At 39.6% G+C, this 21,986-nt stretch overlaps 1 protein-coding gene across 4 annotated transcripts in view; it reads right to left on the bottom strand.

Moving 5' to 3' along the window:
- Window positions 1–21,986, bottom strand: part of Alg9 (ALG9 alpha-1,2-mannosyltransferase) — a 91,920-nt gene that overhangs the window by 51,315 nt on the left and 18,619 nt on the right. For 2 of the 4 annotated variants that reach the window (XM_013155593.3, XM_063255745.1), the window contains exons 7-13: window positions 20,632–20,719; window positions 20,007–20,112; window positions 12,039–12,161; window positions 8,489–8,643; window positions 6,005–6,134; window positions 5,095–5,242; window positions 3,533–3,662 (exon numbers count right to left, since the gene is read on the bottom strand). In XM_013155593.3, the coding sequence (XP_013011047.1) occupies window positions 3,533–3,662; window positions 5,095–5,242; window positions 6,005–6,134; window positions 8,489–8,643; window positions 12,039–12,161; window positions 20,007–20,112; window positions 20,632–20,719 (880 nt within the window). The remainder of the gene's footprint in view (window positions 1–3,532; window positions 3,663–5,094; window positions 5,243–6,004; window positions 6,135–8,488; window positions 8,644–12,038; window positions 12,162–20,006; window positions 20,113–20,631; window positions 20,720–21,986) is intronic. The other 2 variants (XM_063255742.1, XM_063255744.1) reach the window with 1 other exon arrangement.

The raw sequence follows: 21,986 nt of genomic DNA on the forward strand, positions 1-21,986 counted from the left end.
ACTTAATTTTGTTTAGGTGTGTACATATGCACATACACGTACACGAAGAAAGAACAATGAAGCAAAAAGCCACTGAGCCAGGTATGGCAGTGCACACCTGTAATTACAGTACTTAGCAGGCTGAGGCAGGAGGACTTTCATGAGTTTGAGACCAGCCTGAAATGCACAGTGAAACCCTGTCACTAAAAAAAAAAAAAACCCACTGAAATGGTAATAGTGGTAACTTAGGTAATGAGATGACAGTTATTTTTTTCTTGCCCACAGTTTTATTTTACATATAACATTTTTATTATCAAAAAAATCCAGTATCTTTTTAAACAGTTAACTGAAAGAGATGCACCCCCGATAATAGTAAGCCATGGAGATGTTACAGGAAGCCATCAAATGTTCCTGCTGCTTTCCGAAGGGTCAAAGGTGAGCAGATTGGATTTGAAGGGCACTTTCCCCACCACACGGGACAATCCACTACAATCAGAACACAAAGAGAACTCTACAATAAAACTCTCAACCATGACAGAGGTGGACAAATGCCACACATCCCGTAGACACATAAACTTTCTTGTCCCAGTTTCTATCAGCCAGCGTTTTGGTGACTCCTACTGAGATTCTGAAAAATACAGTCACTTAACAAACTTAATGTTTGGTAGCAGGGAATATGAAACTATGGCTCACATGAGACAACCAGTGACCAAAGCAGAGGCCACTGCAGATTTTCTAGCAGCTTCTTCTCAACATGATCACTCAATAATGATGAATATTAATTGAAAAGCCCAGGTACAATCAGTCAAATACAATTGGAAAACTCAAGAAATAAACAACTCATAGCTTTTCGATTGCACACCATTCTGAATAGCATGATGGTATCACGTGCTATCATATTCTGAACCTGAATCATCTTTTCATCAAGTGTATCTACACTGTTATGCTACCTACACTGTTATGTCCGTTACTGTTTCTATTAGGCACTTAATAGCTGCCTAAGTTATTCAATCCACTACCAGGGCACAGCAGTATGCATGTTCAAATAACTCTTATATTATTTAAAAATGACTCTCAAAGCATAGGAGTAATGACGTTGTCAAAGAGAAGTTACAAGGTATTTAGGTGAAAAGGTAAAATTTTCCAACTTATTAAGGAAGAAAAAATAAATCATATGCTGAGGCTGTTAACAATAAGTTATTTTTCAACAGACTACATTCACATGATTTTTACTATAGTATACTGTTATAACTATTTATTATTAGCTATTATTAATCTATTCTGTGCCTAATTTATGAATTATCATAGGCATATGTGTACAGGAAAAAAGTAGTACAATATATGTAGAGTTTGGAACCACCCACAGTCTTAGGAAGCTATTGGAGTTTTTGCAGATAAAGGAAGTCTGCCCTAAAGGTTAATTACCAACGATAAGCAGCATCATAAATACTGTGGTGAATGTAGAAGAAAGAAAAAGGTGTAACCATTCACACACAACATGCAAATCAAAGCTTGGTAAGTAAGATAACAAAGCTAAATGGCTCTGTGTGTGTGTGTGTATGTGTGTGTGTGTGTGTGTGTGTGTGTTTAAAGGCACTTAAAGAAAGGACTGCTCAATACGTATTACATAGTAGGCTCTTGAGTAGTCCAGGCACGTATTACATAGTAGGCTCTTGAGCAGTCCAGGCATGGACACCAATGTAAGCAAAAACAATGGGCAGAAAAGGCAGTGATGAACAATTATAGTATGGAAGGAGAAAGATTTGGGCATAAAGGATTCCTTAACAGATTAAAACATTCACTGTGAAAATATACATACCAGATTCAAAATATGCCAAATATGAGAAATATATACAGTAATATTACATACCATAGCAATTCCAAAGTAGGTACCACTGTTGTGTTTCACAGAGAGAAACAGAAACTAGTTAAAAAGAGAACTTAACTAATTTGTCCAAGTCATCAAGGGAAGCAACCTGGCTGGAGTTGGAACCAGGACTCCAACACACTCCTTCCTCTCTTTTTCACCCTCCCAATGCTGCTTCTTCCTAAAGCTCAGTTCCTGATAACATCACCTCTGAACCCAGACTGCCCAGTTCTCACGGCCTATCCACTCACCCTTCTGACTGTCCAGTGTTCCCACACACATTCCCTATAATCAAGGACTGCTCTCAGGAGAGTGACTATAGATAAAATTTAAATGACCAATAACATTTATTCCTGCCAAGGGGCATTTTTAGGAGGAATGCAGACTTTCCTTTAAAAGAATGGTGGCACATTTATCCTACTTTCTTAGGGAGCCAAGCCAAGCATGTATTTTACCACGTACATAGTCTATGGCTAAAGAATACAAAATACAGCTCCCACTCACAAGCCCATACAAGCCCATACAAGCCCATACAAGTCTGTCCAGCCCAAATCTGGAAGACAAAAAGCTAGATGTGGCTGCCGGTTATTTCAGAAGAAAACTACGAGCTTCACTATTTTACATGTTAAGTGTATGACATAACAGAAGCTAAGTTACATTTGACATTTAAACTTTTAAACATTTCTTTAACAGATGAGTTGTCCAAAAAATGAGCTCTTCACTTATTTTACAAAACGATTCTTACTGTTTCTGTAAATCAGGAAAAGAATTACCTTTATTGGTCTTGGCTTTTTCACTGTCCAAGATTTTATAGGTATCAAATGTCCAAAGTGTCAACTTTCAAAGGAATTGAAATAAAACTCACAAGGGATCTGCATGTGTGGACAAGTAGGGAAAAGACCATGGCACCGACCGAGATTACTCCAGGCCCTGGCTGTGGGAACAGCTTCCTGACTACTCACGTGCACATGGACCCGGAACAGCCAGGCGGGGAACCTGACAGCTTGAAAGCGCCCCACCAATACTTTAATAGCAAAAGGAATAGTAAGAGTTCAAAATGGGTTTCACAACCATGGTTCCGATTCTATCATAGGAAAATTTCTAGCTCATCCAAATGTTTACAAGTTATATATTTCATGCAGAAAATAAAGGTGATTTGAAAAGAAAAGTGATACTGTTTACCCTTTCTCAACAAAGTTATTACATTCCTTACTCTAATTTTTTTTTTGTCTTTCTTCTTTTTTTTATCGGTACCGGGGATCAAACTCACAACCACACACTTGCAAGGCAGGCGTTTATACCGCTGAGCTAAATCCCCAGCCCCATCCTCACTCTAGAATTTTTAAAAATTTTTTTTCATTTGAAACTGGGTATGGGGGCTCACTCCTATAATCTCAGCACTTTGGAGGACGCAAGTGCAAGTTCAGCCTGGACAACTTAGCAAAACTCTGTCTCAAAAAATTAAGAAAGCATTCAGATCTGTACTGAGTGCAAAAGCTCTGGGTTCAACCCCCAGTAATGTAAAAAATAAAATAATAAAGGACAGAGATGTAGCTCAATGTGAAGGCTCTAAGTTCAATCGCCAGTACCAAGAAAGAAAATCTCATCAGTGTTCCAATATATACGATAAGAGATTTTAGGGGGAGAATTCTTTTCAAAAAAGCAAAAATAAAATGTAGCCCTTACATATCTGGACGGCTCTTCTAGGTTCTGGTCATTCATGTCAGTAGGAACGATCCTGGTAGCCAGTGGTCCCTCTGCAAAAGGTTTTGGTAGCTGACCTCTGAACTCTGACGGAATGAACTGAAGCTGCCAACTGTCAGAATTACAAACAAGAGAAGAAGAAGAACACAAGGGAATCATATTGCTAAATGTACTTGAAACCAACCAACCAAAAAAAAAAAAAAAATCATGTGAAAAACATTTCACTTGAAGTAAAAAAAACATTTTTGCTAAAACCTCAATCAGGGAGTACAGAGGCAGAGGTCAAAGTTTCATCCAAAAGCAAAAGAAATTTATGACTAGTGATCTCTCAACCTATTTCACTAAGTCCCAGCAGTAAAACTTGCAATCAAATAGTCATCCCAAAAAACAACCAGGGAAGAGTCAAGGCTCATTACCAATCACCATGTGATCAAAGGAACTTAGCAAAATTAAAGCAAATGCATCAGGTGTGCTGAGCAAGATGAAATGTAATTTATGGCACTGAGAACATACTACAAAAGCAGTACTTTGCTTCTGAATAATCTCAAAGTATTTTCAGCTATGAAACTATTTCAAATGTAAAGGGGAAAGGTCAAAGTCAACTCTTAAAAAATAAGCTTTAATTTCATTATTAATTATCGATGCAGGATTTTTATTAAGCACAACATACTACTACCAGGTAAAGCTCAGCACAAATGCCCTTCCTCAAATGGAGTAACATGAGCCATCTTAACCAGACCTCTTTTACCCAAAGAAGACCAAATTAAGAAAACTGTACGGGGCTCTGGGCACTCGCTGTCAAGTTTAACAACTGACAGTGTAAGCAAAGCTGGACAGATGTCTTTTTTTTCTTTTTGTCTTTTTTTTTTTTTTTTTTTTTTTTTTTGAGATGGGTCTTGCTATGCAGTTCAGGCTGGCCTTGCACTCACTTTGTAGCCCAGACTGATCTCGAACTCACAATCCTCTCACCTCATCCTCCCGAGTGCTGGGATTACAGGCGTAAGCCACCGTGCCCGGCTCAGGATAGATATCTTAAAACTAACTTTTCCCACTGCCATATGCTGGCAGAGAATTTTCTTTAAACAGAGTATGATGGCACACACCTATAATCCCACCTGTTAAGGAAGCTGAGACAGGAAGATCTCAAGGACAGAGTGAGCAATCTAACAAGACTCTGGTCCCCTCACCAAAATTCTTTTTCTAAAAAACTCTTTCAAGCTAAAGTCTGTAGACTACCTTTAGATTAATATCAAATAATTAAAGAACTATAAATATAAATTTTGAAGAATAATCATTAGCAGATACCCAGGGCCCAAAGCATTTTCACCCTCTTGTCATGGGGTGGACAGGATGTACACCAGTCCTGGCACCCATTGGATTAACCCTGGAGACGGGTGCACAAGGCAGATTCCATAGCAATCTAAGACGGTAAATAACTCAAGTTTCTGTAACAACTTAAAAACAAAAAATTAAGAAGATCCTGCCATACAAGTGCTATTTTAACTTCTTGATTTAAAACTCTTAGATACTGAAGGACAACTCACTTATCAGGCAGAAGGAAGCTGCTGGGGAATCGATACCACTCTTTTCCCACACAGACATTCACAGGTCGGCCTTCTGGGACAGTGTGGATAGCAGGGTCTGTAGCAATTCGGTGAAATTCTGGATACAAGTCAAGGGGTCCGTGATATCCTGGAAGAAAAGAACAATGGAAGTCAGAGATGTGCAAGACGAGATTCTGGAATTTAATTACAATGCATGTTTATATCCCATTATAAGCACTTTGGAGGCTGAGGCAGGAGGCTTGCTGGGCCAGCCTAGGCCACATCAGCAAGTTTAAGGCCAGCCTGCACTACATACGAAACCTTGTCTCAAAAACAAAACAAAACAAAACAAAACCCTGTTAGCATCTCATTATAATCCACATGAAATTTAGAGTGTAAAGGGCCATAGCAACCCCAGCAGGGTATCTGCTCTACAGGTATAAAATGTCTCTCTGGTTAGGAAGTTAGCTGCAGCAGAGGCCCAATTCTGTCAAACATAACTTGATTCCTTGCCCTTGTTATATCCTTTCTTCTTTTTAACGTTATGTTCTTTCAGCATATTCTTATATTCCAGATCCCAATAATAATTACAAGAAAAATATAAGCATGAGAATTTAACTCCCAATTTGCATAGCAAGTTTAAATTTCCTTAATTCATCATCAGCTTAAAAAGAGGGGAAAAAATAAGGATAGGAAAAAATGTATAGTTAATCACACTAAAAGGAACTCCCAAGCTCTCTTTCTGATCCTGAGGTAGAAGTCACACTGCAACATAATTAAATGTACCCAACGTCCGTTTAGGGCTGGCCTCCTTCTAACATGATAAAATCTGTTAGGCAAGCTTGTACCAAGTAAAACCTAAAGTGAAGTGCCCTGTGAACATGAGTTAAAACCTCCTCAACACTTTTACCTCTGAACAGTGCCACAGAGCGAGAGAATGATAAGAGCCCAAACAGGAAGACCGTTCCTAGTGCCAGCCAATTCGATGTCACAGTGTAGTGCTCCAGGCGGTATCGTTGAAACACAAAATGGTAGCATTTCTAGAAGGAAAGAAAAGCCGTACTGATAAAAGAGACCTTGCAGAATATATCAATCAAAAGATATCACCGAAATACCAATAGCAGGTTGGCTGTAGTGGTACATGCCTATAATCCCAGCAGGAGGATTGCTTGAGTTCAAGGCCAGTTTGGGCTACAAAGTGAAGTTCAAGGTCAACCTAACTGCATAGTAAAACCTTACCTTTACAAAAGCCAAAAAATAGCACAGAAGTAGAAAAAGAGGGACACCTGACGGTCTAACCAAGTGCAAATGCCTAGGGAAGTACCTGCTGTAAACTTTAAGATCAAAGCCACTTCCCCTAACAATATCTAAAGATCAGCCCAGCCAGAGAGCTTGCTAAGAGTACACTTTCACTAAGCTTCACAAGAAAATTATCTGAATATTTTTCTAGTGCTTGCAGGCCTAATAACTTATTTTTTAAATATTTAAGCAAAAATGCTTTTTGATAGTTTTCTTTGATATATAAAGTATCTTCATATGTATTTATCTTCCTTGCTAACGAGTTTTCAACAATTTTTAGTCTCAACAAAATGTGTTATGACCAAACAAGAAAAAAAGAGTTTCTAAGTTGGGCATGGTGGCACATGCCTATAATCCCAGCACTTGGCTGATCACTCAACTGAGAAGGCCAGCCTAGAGTACGAAGCATGTCTCAAAGACAAACAAAAAAAGAATTCCTTTCAAAGACAGTAGAAACATGCTATTAATTATCTGCTAAACTACTTTACAAATTAGGCAATTACTATAATATAAACACACATAAATGAACTTTTTAAATGATGGAAATTGAAATAATTCAGCAACACAATATAACACAATACTAAGTTTAAAAGAACATGGTTATGGTTTTTGTTGTTGTTTTGTGTGTGTGTGTGTGTGTGTGTGTGTGTGTGTGTGTATGTGGTTTTTTGAGACAAGGTCTCACTATGCAGTTCAGGCTGGCACAAGCTAATCTCCAACTCACAATGATCCTCCTGCCTCAGCCTCCCGAGTGCTCAGATTACAGGCATGAACCACCACACCCAGCTGCTTATGTTTTTATTACAGCCATAATAAACCCTGAGATATGGTATGTAAAAATACCAGATGCTTTTATTTGGGTACCGAGAACCAAATTCAGGATCTCTCCAGGCATAGATGTTTTTGTTAAGAAAATGAAAATTTTCACTTTCTAAATTATGTTCTGAAGTTCAATTACTTTAATTAGTTATACTTTTAAAACTTTTATCCTAACATAAATAAGTCTTAAAAACATGCTAAATAAAAGAATCCAACCACAAAAGACCACTTAGTTTATGACCACATTTCTATGATGGAAATGCCCAGAGTAAGTGAATCTACAGAGAGAAAACGGACAACTTGTTTCCCAGAGCTGGGGAGATACAGGAAAGAAAGGCAGGGGGACCGCAGCTAAAGAGGACGAGGCATTTGAGGAAATAAATGATGTTCCACGACTGACTGTGGTAGTACTTGTGTACTATCTAGGGATATGCTAAAAACACTGAACTGCACACTTTAAATAGGTGAACTACATGGTTTATGAACTGTAGCTCAATAAATCTGATAAGAACAAATCTTGTTTTTTGTCAACTGCAAATAACAGCAGAGGTAAGAAAGAGTCCCGAGGCTGCTGAGGCCACAAATATAGAGATACTCAAATAAAAGTAAAACTAGCTTGGTTTTATTATCTTTAAAATTAAAAAAAGTACACGTAGGGGATTTAGCTCAGCGGCATAAGCGCCTGCCTGGCAAGCGTGAGGTCATGAGTTCGATCCCCAGTCCTCCCCCCCGCCAAAAAAAGAAAAGAAAAAGTAGTTCTACAAGAGAATCACCTTATTAAACCAGGATTATAAAGTGTCCCATATTACTAACTGCCTAATGGGGTCCCAGACTTGTCCAGGTGTCCTCTCATAGCAACTGAAGAGCAGAGACTCTGTTAGCTTTACCCAGGTACCACCGTCAAGGTGGCCCAAATGCTGACTTAAAAATGTATCTTTATTAGCAACTGGATTATCACACAAATTAATAATGCAAGCATGTAGTTAGCAAATAAGACTAAGATAAGGGCTGGGGATATAGCTCAGCAGCATAGTGCCTGCCTTGCACTGCGCAAGGTCGTGAGTTCAATTCCTAATTACCAAAAAAGAAGAAGAGGAAGAGGAATAAGAAGACTAGGGTAAGCAGTTTTATCAATGCATAATGCTTTCTACTATGCTCTGTATCGGGGTAACCTTCTATGTCTGAGGGACACATGCTATAATTTGCCCTTAAATTTTTGAGTTCTTATTTAGTAAGTGAACAGAATGAGACAAATATCCCCTTCCCTGAAACTCACCTGAAGTGCAGAAAGAGCCACAGCGCCACAGAGACATATCAGTGGATATACAGGGAAAAGAAATCTCTCTTCTTTGTGAGGCTGGATGAAGAAAATTATAAACCAAACATACATTGGAGCCAAGGTAAGCCAATATGGGTGGCCTAAATTCTGAACTGCAAGACACAGAAAAATATCCACTTTTCATCACACTAGAACAAAACAACATATTTAGTTTCAATGTGCTCTTGATCTCAGATTTGGGAGTGTGCTCCACAGTATCCCATAAAATGTTCCCACTGTGTACTCAAACCTCCTCCAGTGTAGTAAAGATATCAAGTGGAATGAGGAACACACTCCTTAGCTCTTCCAAAAGATCCCAAATTAAAGGGAGCCATATCACTGACAGAACACACATGCAGGTCAAATTAATGGATACATAACTTAATTTCTATGCTGGGTAAAGGGGAAAAATGTCTTCTTGCCTCTAATGAATCCTACTACTGAAACTAAAGATTTCTGAGATTAACTAAAAACAATATAAAACTATTTCTTGGGGGCCAGGGATTGAGCTCACTGGCATAAACGCCTGTCTCTGGCAAGTGCAAGGTCCTAAATTCAATCCCCGGAACCGCCAAAAAAAAAAAAAAAAAAAAAAAACTGTTTTTGGGTTTTAATTCTGTGTTCCATCTGACACATTAACCCTCTGATCTATATACCAATTAGTCTGTTCAAATAGACACAGGTCAAAAGAAAGAAAGACAGTTGGATTCTCAAACTCTTCTTAACAAGCCACAAATGACGGTTGACACATCTGTAATCCCAGTACTAGGGAGGCTGAGGCAGGAGGACCACAGTTTGAGGCCAGCAGGTGAATTCAAGGCCAGCCTACACCACATAGCAAGACCTTGTCTCAACAAATGAACAAAACAACCACACTCTTAAAGTTTACTAAGTTTTCTCTTCTGTAATACCATCACTCTGAATCTCAAAATTAGAACACTAAAGTGTACTTAAAGCATGTGGAAGAATGAAAAGGCCGTGATGACTACCAGGACCTGGGCACCTGCTGCCGGTCCCCCTGGCCGGGCAATGGGCACTGAAGGATCACTCTGCAGCCCACAGTGAAGGCACCGCCCGCTGTGCTTGTATCGTGACCCTGAGCTGTACACGGCAAACCCTGGCAAATGGTAGGCAGACAGCACTCCCTGGTGTCCAGGGTGCACACAGCACACAAGTGCGGATTACAGACTAAGAAGGCAGCGTCAGACCCTGCAGCACAGCCTCGTGCAGCGGGGTCATCCGTTCATCTACGGAACTCTTCCAGGACAACACTGACTGACCTGCAATAATAAGCTTACTTTATAAACATTCTACTCCTAAGATTTCATCATGATATTGTAGGTTATAATTTAGGATTTATGTCTTTCTGGGTAGTATACATTCAACTGGAAGTTTTTTACTTGTAGAAAACAAATCTATTTATTTGGTGTAAGTAATCTTTCTCCTTTTTAGTATCTTAAAGGCTAACAAGCAATTTTTAACATGATGTAAAATTTTGAAATGGTCTACAAAAAACACAAAACTACAAACCACAGTTGTATGTGAGAGAATCACAAATAATTTCCTTCCCAGTTCTTTATATTTTTCCATGCTTCTGGTTTTTTTAAAAATAGTGTTTCTATTATAAAATATACATAAAAATATAAATACAAGTCAGAAAGCACTAATCTTATTACCTAAGTGGATATGTATGTACCTAATATTTTTAAATCAAAATTAGATTCATAACATATAAAATGGTTTAATATTTTGTTTATAAATTTACATTATAAGCATTTCCAAATTTTCCACAAGCATAATTATTTTTACAGTCCAAAATAAAGCTGTTTTTTAATGATACAGATTCTAGCTAGGTAATCCAGGCTGGACTTAAGCAAAAAATCCTCTGGCCTTAGTCTTCTGAGTGCTGGGACCATAGGCATTCACGACCATGACCAGTATTAAAAAGTTACTTTTCAAAAGGAGGAAGAATTGGGGCTGGGGATTTAGCTCAACGGCATAAGTGCCTGCCTTGCAAGCAGGCAGTCGTGAGTTCGATCCCTGGCACCGATAAAAAGGAAAAAGGAAAAACAAAAGGTAGACTTGATCCTTAAGAAATGCAAAAGAAGTAAGAGAACACACAAGTTGTACCTAACTATACTATGCAAAATGAATGACCTGGCATCTTTAAAATAATCTTAGCTCAGCGTGGTGGCACATGCCTATAATCCCACTGTTCTGGAGGCCGAGGCAGAAAGATCACGATGAGTCTGAGGCCAGCCCGGGCTACATACTGAGTTCAAAACCAGCCTGGACTATGCAGCAAGACTTTGTCTCAAAAACTTTTAAAAAAAATCTTTAGGAGAAAAATGTGAGATGGGGAAATCACAAAAAGCTTAAGAAACCTACACAAAATTGAGTATGTGACCTTTGTTAACATCTTACTTTAAACAAACTAATTATAAAAAGATATTCTTCAGATAATCTAGGAAGTCTCAATATCAACTGGGTATTAGATGATATTAGAGAATTACATTACTTTTGCTGGAATAGTGACAAGATGGTTATTTTAAAACAAAACGGACGTGGCCGGGGGCTTTCAGCTCAGTGGCACAGCGCCTGCCTGGCAAGTGCAAGTTCTCAGTTTGATTCCTGGTACCAAAAAACAAACCCAGAAGTGACCTGAAGGCTAATCTTACAACACAGTGAAAACTTCATAAACAGTAGAAAAGCAGAGTGGGGTAAGATGGAGGAAATCAGTCCCGTGGCAGCCCAATCCGACTGAAAACTCTGAAATTCAGTCTTTCAAGGCCCACATGCACTTCTGCTCCATTAAAGAAACTGCAGGCACCAGATATCCAGAGCCATGACAACTCGAGAAAACACCAGCTGCACAACACAGAATTGGAGCAAGCAAAATAAATGACACGTCAAGCCTCACATGGGAAGGCAAACGCAGGAGCAAAACGGAACCCATAACATCATCAGCTTCTTAGGAAATCCAAAATACCTCGCACTTCAGCATCAGTTTTCAAATTTCTAGCTAGGCATGGTGGTGGACACCTGTAAGCCCAGCACTCCAGAGGCTGAAGCAGAAGACTGTTACGAATTTGAGGCCAGCCTAGGCTACACAGGGAATTCAAGGCAGTTTGAACTACATAGCAAGACTGTCTCAAAATCCAAAACCACAAACAAACAAAAACCCAAGTGAATACATTTTTATAAGCCAGAAGACTCAAACAGGCTTGTTATCTTGAGATCTCATAAATGCTTCTACCTCCACAGGTGACTGTGTAAAACTACACTGATTTCCTCATTTGAAGGATCCTCTTGCTAGCTTACTTTGAAACAAATAACCAAACTTAATGTAGGTTCAAATAATCTACAAATGTGAACTGAAAATTCAAAAAGATAAGCTTCCATAGAAAGCAAATGGGAACTATAATAAATAGAACTCTTTTCCCCTTATTCATACATCTTGTTACTCGCTCTTTGCCCCTCAAGCCCGCCCTGCTCTCATGCCCCTCACCATGAAATCTCTGCAGCAGGTGTTCCATGAGAGAAGTCAGTGGCAAGACCAGAAGAGCCAAAGCAAAGGCCACATTGAAATTCAGAAATCCATTAATTAAATAGAAATACCAGGGCTCTGTACCTGAAGGAGACAAAGAGGGAAGAAGTCATTAACAGATGTTTTCAACATGTATTACAGAATGACGACGGTGCTCTTGGTTCAGAGAATGCTGACGATCCAGCGCCTCAAGTGACAGTTCACAAGCCTCCTCGCCTGGCATGCTCAACACACACAAGAAGCACAAAAGCACATGTGAAAAGAAAATGGATTAGTCATAGATGTTAGTTTTAAACACCCACCTATCTTTGCTTTCTATCTATCTAATTTCCTCTATCTATATATTTTGCTTTTATACCATGGGGGACACAGGACTCCTCCCCTCCAGAAAATACAGCAACAAACAGTATCTTGGAGGCAGAGATCCAGCCCTCATCAGACATCTAACAGATCTTGATCTCGAATTCTTAGTCTCCAATACTATGAAACATACATTTCTGTTCTTTATAAATTACCCTCTCTCAGGTATTTTGTTATGGCAGCACACACTAAGATAGAAACCTACTATATCTATCTAGCCCAAAGTGCCATACCCAAACGGAACCAACACTTTAATAGAACCAAATAATTTAAATAGTTTAGGAACACAGAATCATGCAGAACAAAATCAAAAGAGCCATTTGAATTTAATGACTCTCAATAGTCTGTGGCCCAAAAGAATGAAAAAGAAAGCTTGGCCTCTCCCATTTTATCCCTGCCCGTCTGTCCCATTTACATTCTACCATCTTTCCCCTTGATATGCTCAACTACTATTTCACAGGCATGTACATAGGGTACTGTGAATTTCATAAAAAGCAGCACTTGGTTTTTTAGGATCATGTTCAGAAACCCAGGCCCTGCTCCGAAGTTCTGAGAATTCAGAATGAAGCAAGACTGAAACACGAGTTTTGATTCTGTAACTCAAAATCCTGAAACCGAAATGATGAAAAACAGCATTCACCCCCCCACCCACCCACACATTTAGCAGGGTTTTCATCTGCTTCTTCCCTCTGTATGATTACTTCAATCAGGCACTGAATGACATATGCGGGTTTTAATCACTGTGTGTTGTGACACCCGCCCTGCACCACAGCAATTTCCTGCAATCAGCATTGCTTAAAAGGGTAATCAGGAGGCAGAGGAATAGTCAGAAAACCTGACATTTCTGCAGCTTGCACAGCAAAATAAGATTAGAAACAAAACTCATAATGCTAGAAACACTTAGGAGAGGAATAAGAGGGAAGGAGGCTATAATAAAGGAACAGTCCAAGTCCAATGGTGTATTAACTCTGAGGAAAGTTCATTCCTTCCTCTCTAAATACAATGAACAGAGATTCTTTCTCAGGTCAAGTTCATCAGGGACATTTTCAACCTGGCACTCTGTATTTAACTATTTGGGTCACATAAAATCAGCAGATGGTTTTATTTGCAAAATAGAAAGAAACATGTTGAATTTTCATTAATATTTAACAAGAAATTTCTAAAATAAGTCCTGTAACATCCAGCTTTCAGAAAGGTAAGCTTCACATAACCCTCTCTGGAACAACATCTCAGGAGAATTCTGGAACTCTGAGCCTGTAAAGACAAGATGCAGGTAGAAACAGTGTATTATAGATGCTAAGCAGCAGCAGAGAAAAAAAAAAAGCAAACATGGATAGTTTTTCCAGGAAAGCTTAGTTTCTAACAAATATTTGTCTCTATCACAACTTACTAAACCCTCCTGTTTGAGGTACCTTTTTACTTAGTCTTCTTACATGCAGAATCAAAAGTAGTAAGCTGGTAAACTGAATTATTTCTATTTAAAAGTATTAAGTTGGGAGCTCTTAAATCACTGTCTCAGAAAGGCTGTGAACATTTCATAATACACTGTTCTTTCCCTGAAGGAAATTGGGGGATAAGTCAAGAGTGAAGAAAGTTTGAGTGACAACGTTCTTAAAAACAAGCATAAGGAAGGACAAAAAGAGTGAATTCTGTTCGCTAGCGTGCCCCCTACCTGATGAGACATCTACTTCAGGAAAACAGAGGGTTACACTCCTGTCTTTGCAGGGAGCTACTCAACGCTAATGCTCAGGAGGCATCAAGGCTGAACAGTACAGCAGAATCACTTCAGAGTGGCCAGCTGAGCCCTGCACTAGCACAAGGCATCGGGCGAAAGCAGGCTGGCAGCAGGGTCTCGCAGGCCGCGACTCAGCAGCCCCCTTCTTCATGGAAAGTGCCTCAGTCCCTTTCATTCAAATGAGCTAACGGGAGCTTTGAAAGGGGCTAGAAGAAGAAAGAATACTGTTTACTGTTCCATGGATTGAAGGAAGGGGAACTTCTGTGCACGCCTGTAATTTTACAGAACTGTAGGAGCTAAATTACAGTAAGTCATCCTTATAAATGTCAAATTTGTACCACCAACAGGGAAGAGCTAACAAGGTTCCTCAGAAAGGATTAACAAAGGCGTGAAGGCTCTAGAATAGCTCTGGCTTGCAGTCAACTCTAAGCAGGCCTCCTTAAGACTCCACTGGGGATTTACCCTCCACGGCTCTCAATGGAAACCCAAAAGCCTTCTAACAAAAGGTATTCACTTCTGCCTTCCCGTCCAGTGACCTGACAGATGCTGGGTAAAACACACAGACTATGAAGCCCTGTCCTAAGCCGCAGTGTGGCACACTTGAGTAGAAGCCCTGTTCATTTGAGGGAAGTGCTTTTTCTTTTCTTCTCTCCTCTTTCCTTTCCTTTTTTTTTTTTTTCCTTTCTCTTTCTCCTCCATCCCTCTTCTTTACTTTTTTCTTTTTTTTTCAGTCCTGATCATTGGACACAGAGTGCTCTACCACTGAGCTACATCCCCAGCCCTTTATATTTTTATTTTGAGACAGTGTTGTTAAATGACTAAACTCTCCAGCTGGACTCAAACTTTGGATCTTCCTGCCTTAGTTTCTAGAGAGCTGGGGTCACAGGTGTGCACCACCACATCCAGCTGAACGTTCCAAGTGCCGTCCCATGCCTTCCCCAGGTTCATGGGCTCACCAGAGAACACCACTACTCACTCACAGATAAAAAGTAGCCGTTAATATCAACATCTGAGAACTGCTGCCAAAAGCAATCGCCTCCTTTTCTGTGATGTTAAACTTCATGTTGACTTTTGATGCCACAAAGATGTTTTGCCCATGACGCTGTAATTTATTCTAAACACTCTAAATTTCGTACGTGCCAAGTATTCTTTACTTCGTCCACTCTTTTCTTCAACTAGGGTCAGGGGCAGTGCTGAACAGGCCATCTGCGTGCATGTCTCTCTGGTAGCCAAGCCCTCCTGACCATCCTTCAAGCCAAAAGGCCAAATGCACGGACCTTCAAAGGTGCAACCTCTTACCGGGTTTTACTCTCAAACTCATTCTCCTGCTTTGCAAGCTTGTCCTCCAGAGTCTCAACAACCAGATCACAGGGCTTCGCTAAGAGTATTTTTCATCGGAAAGAACCCAGGCTTAGGAATCAGAAACCCTGGACTCTGAGCCATTCCTGACAGGTGTTTAACTAGGTGTCAGTGTATTTCCCACACACCTGGGAACAAGGACAAACAATGCCTATTTGTGAAACTGTTGAGAAAAGGAGGCAGTATGCATAAAGCTGCTGGCACATAACAGGCATTCAATAAACAGAAGATACAACAATATCCATGAAGTAGTCCTTGTCTTTCCCTTGGCTTCAAAAGGAAGGAGTCAGCCCACGCCAGGAATTTGTCAGTACACGCTATGTACCCAAGAAAGTACAGACAAGCCCCTTTGCAAACCAGAAATGGCCCCAGGGGTACATGCCCATAAAACCAGCACTAGAGGAAGCTGAAGCAGGAGGTCACCATGAGTTCCAGGCCAAAAGTAAAAAATATTTATATGATTACCATCACAATGGACTAAACCATCTTGCTTGTGCCTGAGGAGTTTCTCCCCCAAAATTCAGTCAATGCTACAAAAATATTAGAGCTTTTTGGGGGGTGAGGTAGGGAGTACTTTCGCAGGGAGGCTGGCTTTTTCTGAGATAGAGTCTTGCTATGTAATTTAGGTTGGTCTTGAACTCACTATGTAGCCCATGCTGGCCTTGAACTCACGGTGATCCTCCTGCCTCAGCCTCCAGGAGTACTGCAAATATAAGCATGTGCTATTGCACCTGGATAAAAATACTACTGTTTTAAACAGAACTCAGTATTTGATCTTTTTTTCCTCACAGCTCCTATATTTGACACCCCATCTGTATGAAATGCCTCCACCACAGCATCTACTAGGCAAACTCCTACTCTTCCTTTCAAGGTATCTCAGAACCACACCTGTCACGGCACCACCAGAGGGACTGCCCCCTGAGGTCCCGTCTGCCTTCTCACTGCAGCACAGCACACCACACTGTAACTACTTACGGTCTGGAACCTCATGAGATACCATGTCCTACAAGGACACAAAGCAAGTCCTCACAGGCGATTTATTTGTTTCTTTAACTAGTCTATCCACTTATTAAAAAATGTGTGTAAGTTTATTATGTTCTTAAGAGAAAAAAACACTTACAGGATGTACGTAAATACTATTAGTACAATGCATTTTTAATTGTTAAATAAAGGAGGTCTACCACAGTCAATGAGAGATGAGGAAGCAGGAAACTCAGCTGAAATGACGCGAAGCAGTGTCAAACAAGCACGTTAAAGAGCTGGTGCTCTCAACAAAGGGCCTGCTGTCTCGCCGCTAACAACCTTACAGCATCAAAGCATGTATAAAAGATGGATCTTTGATATTTACTGAATAAACTGACAATTATAAAGTACTTCTTTAAAAAAAGTATTTTACATCTATTAAGATGGTATTAAGAAAACTCCAAGCCAGCATCAGAACAGATCTAACAAAAGTAGCTGTTAGATATGATAGTAAAGATACTAATATACCCTGATACATACCCAAAATTCATTCATTCATTCTTGACAAATCTTTACTATAAACTAAGAACATGTAGGACATTCCTTCTCCCAAGGTGAAGAAATATTTCCCTGCAGCCCTGCTAAAACATGAAGGAATTTTTTAAAAGAATGGCACCCAGACCCACTCCACACCCTTGAAATTTGTCAAATTCAAAGATGAGGTAAAAGCCCAGAAGTCCATTATGAAGAAACAACTTCCTTAAGGCTGGGTGACTTCAGCATTGCATCAATCCTGTTCACGCCAGTGTGACAAATCTTACAGTTCCAACAAAAATTTTTGCTACCACTAGATAATGACAGAACCTTCTCCACATCCAAAACAGCAAAATCTAAAGCAATTCCACGTTATCAAAGTAGGCAGGAAAGAGTCCTACAGACTCTTTCCCAATAAACACTGCTGGAAATGAATAGCCAATGTCAACGTCCAGTGAAAGAACGGACACGACTCTACTGGTCCCCAAACTAACCACAGCGTCGCTGAGCAACCCAGTGCTGAACTAAAGCATAGACTCAAATCTCAGTTACTTCCTTCCTCACTTTCTCCACCAGCCTTACTACTTCTAGCTTTATAAGACTCATCAATCTAGAAAGCTGTAAAAAAATGTTACTTTCACACATTCCCACAAAAGGTTTTGTAAATATGCAGTCAGAAAGGCAATATACAATAACCCATTTAAGAAAATGTGCTGGGCACTGTGTTCATGCCTGCAATCACAGCACTCGGGAGGTTGAGGCAGGAGGATCGCTATGAGTTTGAGACCAGCGAGGGCTATGAATGAACCCAAGGCCAGCCTCAACTGCACAGTGAGACCCTGCCTCAAAAGACCAAAGGAAAAAAAAAAAAAGAAAAACGAAGACACCAATTTTTTCAAAATTAACACAAATTATGTCCATTTATTTACCTATCAGAATGGATATGGTTCTAATAAGGCACATACCTATCAATTTTTACCATGCAATCTAGATCTAAAGTCTTTTTGATTTCCTGGTACTAGTAAATGAATGCAGGGGTTTGGCACTGAGTTACATCCCCAGCCCTTTTTATTTTGAAATAGGCTCTCATTCTGGGCACTCTATTGCCCAGAATGGGCTACAACTTTCTTTTCTTTCTTTCTTTCTTTCTCTTTTTTAAAGAGACATGAGTAGGATTTAAGACTGGAAGGCAGATGCTTGGAAAAACAAGACACAGGAGCTACAACTTTCAATTCTCTCATCTCAGCCTCCCAGAGTAACTACAGGCATACACTACCACGCTTGGTTTAAAATTGTTAATGGTCTTCCAGAGTCAAGCAAAATTTTACAAGTAAATTAAATTAAGTATAATTTTACAAGTAAATTAAATGTAAAGCTGCAAACTTTTCCTAGCTGAAGGGGGACATCTAGAGGTAAAAGTTTAAAACTGGGCCTTTTCTCACTTCCTTGGTAATCTTGGAACCATAAAGAAGCCTCTTAAAGTTCACACATTTAGCAATTTTTCTTTAAGCATAAAATCTGAAAAGCCAATTTACCAAAGCACTGCTTATTTTAACTTATTATCTGCCATCTAAAATGAAATACTGTATTGCCCAAATTCTTGGAAACTTCAAGGCTCCTAATGCAATCTATCGGTTCCTCAGCAGTACAGCCCAGGCAGATGAGGGCACGGCTACCAAAGCAACGTACTGGTAGCAACAGATAAAATATTGACCAGCTTCATACCAGTGCCAAGACATCTGTATATACAGGATGCTCTAAAGGTCCTCAGTTGCCAGCATGGTGGCATGTTCCTGTGATCCCAGCAGTAGGGAGGAGGCTAAAGCAGGAGGATCGCTGTGAGCTCCACTCAACCTGGGCTGCACAGGAAGCTCAAGACCACCCTAAACTACACAGAGAGACCTTATCCCAAAGAAGAAAAAGTTCTTAAAATGTTAAAGAACTATACTTAATTTAATGAAAAACACTGTCCATAAAATGTTTACTGACTTGATCTAATCAGATTAGATCCGATGAGGAAGATCTCTAACTCACTTTTCTGTAACTGTAAGTAACTCAAATGCCTTCAGGGGTCAAATAAAACTGAACCAAGCACTGGACTGAATTGTTTTCTGTTAACCCTAAGCCGTCCAAGCTACTCACAATCTCTTGTTGACCCCTATCTCTATTTGCTACTGTGTCCACAGATTTTTCAAATTTTCTGCTGAATATCTGATAATGAAGTACTATAAATCAAAAAATAAAATAAAATAAGCCGGGTGTGGTGGCATGGGACTATAATCCCAGGTACTTGGGAGACTGATATAGGAGGGTCAGAAGTTTGAGACTGGGCTGAACAACTCAGCAAGACCTTGTCTCAGAAAAAGGAAAAATAATTAAAGGACCAGGGATGTGGTTTAGGGGTACAGCACCCCTTGGTTCATCCCCAGACTAGAAGAAAAAGAAAAGGAGGAGGGATGGAAAGAGGGATGGAGAGAGGAAACAAGAAAAGAGAAAAAAAGAGACATCAAGTGTATCTATGTGCAGAAAATGACGTCACACGTTCCTGAGGGCTCACACAGCTGCTGTATCACTGGTGGTCAGCAATGCCTACGTGGAAACCATGGGCTTATGTTTTTATTCTCTATGCTATCATATAAGTTTTCTAATAAAAAGAGAAAAAATTTAATTCAGGAAAAAAGAGAACAGCATTAAAACCTGTGGCACACTCAACTCCAACTTTCAAACTATTAGTAACAGATAGCAGGATAAGCACAAAGCCAGCATCTGAGTGTCACATTAATTGAGAAGAACTCTTCAAGTGACTAAAGATCCACTGTTGTGCAATATTTATGTGTCATTCTATTTTTTAAGTAGGGAAATAAAATCATCAGCAAAGCAATGTTATATGTGATAAAATCGGATAACTAAATTAAAATTATGAAGCACAAGTAATCCAAGCTAATTTCAAGCTCTTGCCAAAATTTGGAAAGCCTTACCATAAAGATCAGGTCCATGAGAAGTGAAGACATTATACAAAAGAATGTTGAGTGGTGCAATTACCAACTTCCCATAATAGTAGCTGTCAATGACCACTACAGGCACCTAGAACAGAAAAGAAAATGTAAAGCAACTGTGAAGTTTTACTAGAGACCACAGGCATAAGTGAAAGAAACCAGATCACATGTATGAACATTATATCGCCTCCCTAGTGTGAGAAGCTGAAAGAATATATATGTAGAAATATATACTAGACACAATACATATTACGATAATTAAGATAATTATATACTAATTTCTCTTAGTTCACTGAAAAGAAAGGTTTGTGCTAATATTGTTTAGACAATTAAATGCAGTTATCGTGGACTCTGAGTAACTACAGATGATAATATGCAATGTATTAACCACTGTTATCCTCTATCTTGTTTTGAAATGTTATTTAAAAAAAAAAAAAAACATAAAGTTTTTCTCTTGAAACACTCTCAGACGCTAATGGATAAACCTGAGAATGGAAAACCAAACCAACTCTTAATGTTTCCTTTTTTTTTCCTAATGTTTCCTTTTTGCACATCCCAAATAGCTTTCATTACAACATGAGAACAAAAAAGCAAGAAGAAAACTCACCAGAAAGAGAATGAGGGACACCAGGGACCAGTGAAAGAAACTCCTCCACCTGTGCCTCATGACCAGCAAATCAAAGGCAATGGGTATGCTATTAACAGAAACAAAAAGTCGGGAGGTAAGTAAAACATTTAGAACAAGTCAGATTCACACATTCCTTTCCTATGCTGACAATAATATATCTCTGCCTGTGACAGAGAGGGAAGAAAACCAGTCCATGCGAGAACACTGTCTCAAAAATGCCACAGGACCCATCAGAAAGCTATGCAACCCTCATTTGTACAAGAAATATAAAAACAGCTGCTGAAACAAATTCTATTTTGTACATATTTTATATAATGGACATTTAAAATACATTAATTATACACAAATGTGCCCCCATTATCCTGTACCTACCATGTCAAGTAAATATTGATCTCTTTTCCAAGATTTACTAGGATTTCAGAAATATACTACAAATTCTGACTTCCATTCTTAACTATCCCCTTCCAACACCATTTATTATTCTTCCTACTACCCACATTCCTCCAACAAGTCGCACAGATGTGTTCTCTCATTTCACTATTGCTCCTTCAAGGCTTAGCCTAAGTGATTAAGGCTGACTTAAGGTACACTGGAATCTCCTCGCGGCAAGAACCAACATCTCTTCACAGGGTTCATTTCCTTCTGTCATTCTGTTTCACTAGTCACAAAACATCTGCCCTGCCATCTGTAACACCCCGGCTCCTGTTCCTTCCATTCACTCCCCTAGGGCTCAGGTCTACCTGCCTTTATTTTTGCCTTACCCTTCACCATGCTGTCTTGCCGAAGTAACTACACTCGTTACATGTGCGGGTGCTTCTGCTGTTGTCGCATGAACAATGCGACCTTGCACAGCTCTAAGGCATGGCAGGCCTCTATCCATGCTGCAGTCACAGAGCATTCTCCCCTTCACCAACACAGCTGCCCAGAGTCTACCCAAATGTCACCGGCAGTCCTGTTCCTGTCATTCCCATGAAGTCTCTGCAGAAACAGCTTCTCCCCGCTCTGAATTTGGAGGGGTTATCATCTCCATCATTTATTGGACAATGTCATGTGTGATCACTGGAAATGTTCTTACGACCTGAACTTCTACACTCTACTCTTTAAATGTTGTATAAACATTGTCTTTTATTTTTTCTCTCAACTAATTTCAATAGCATGTGTATTTCTTAATGACTGATTTTTTTATTTTTTATTTTTTTATTTTTGGAGACGCTAGAGGTGGGGATTGAACCAGGGCTTTCACACTAAACTACATATATCCCCAGCCCATTTTTAGCATTATTTTGTTAGGTTTGATTCTCATTTTGAGATAATACCTCGCTAAGTTGCCCAGG

The sequence above is a fragment of the Cavia porcellus genome, unplaced genomic scaffold (genome assembly GCF_034190915.1).
Source record: "Cavia porcellus strain 051 isolate PalLab524CR breed Dunkin Hartley unplaced genomic scaffold, mCavPor4.1 scaffold_9, whole genome shotgun sequence".
In the NCBI taxonomy this organism is placed as follows: Eukaryota; Metazoa; Chordata; class Mammalia; order Rodentia; family Caviidae; genus Cavia; species Cavia porcellus.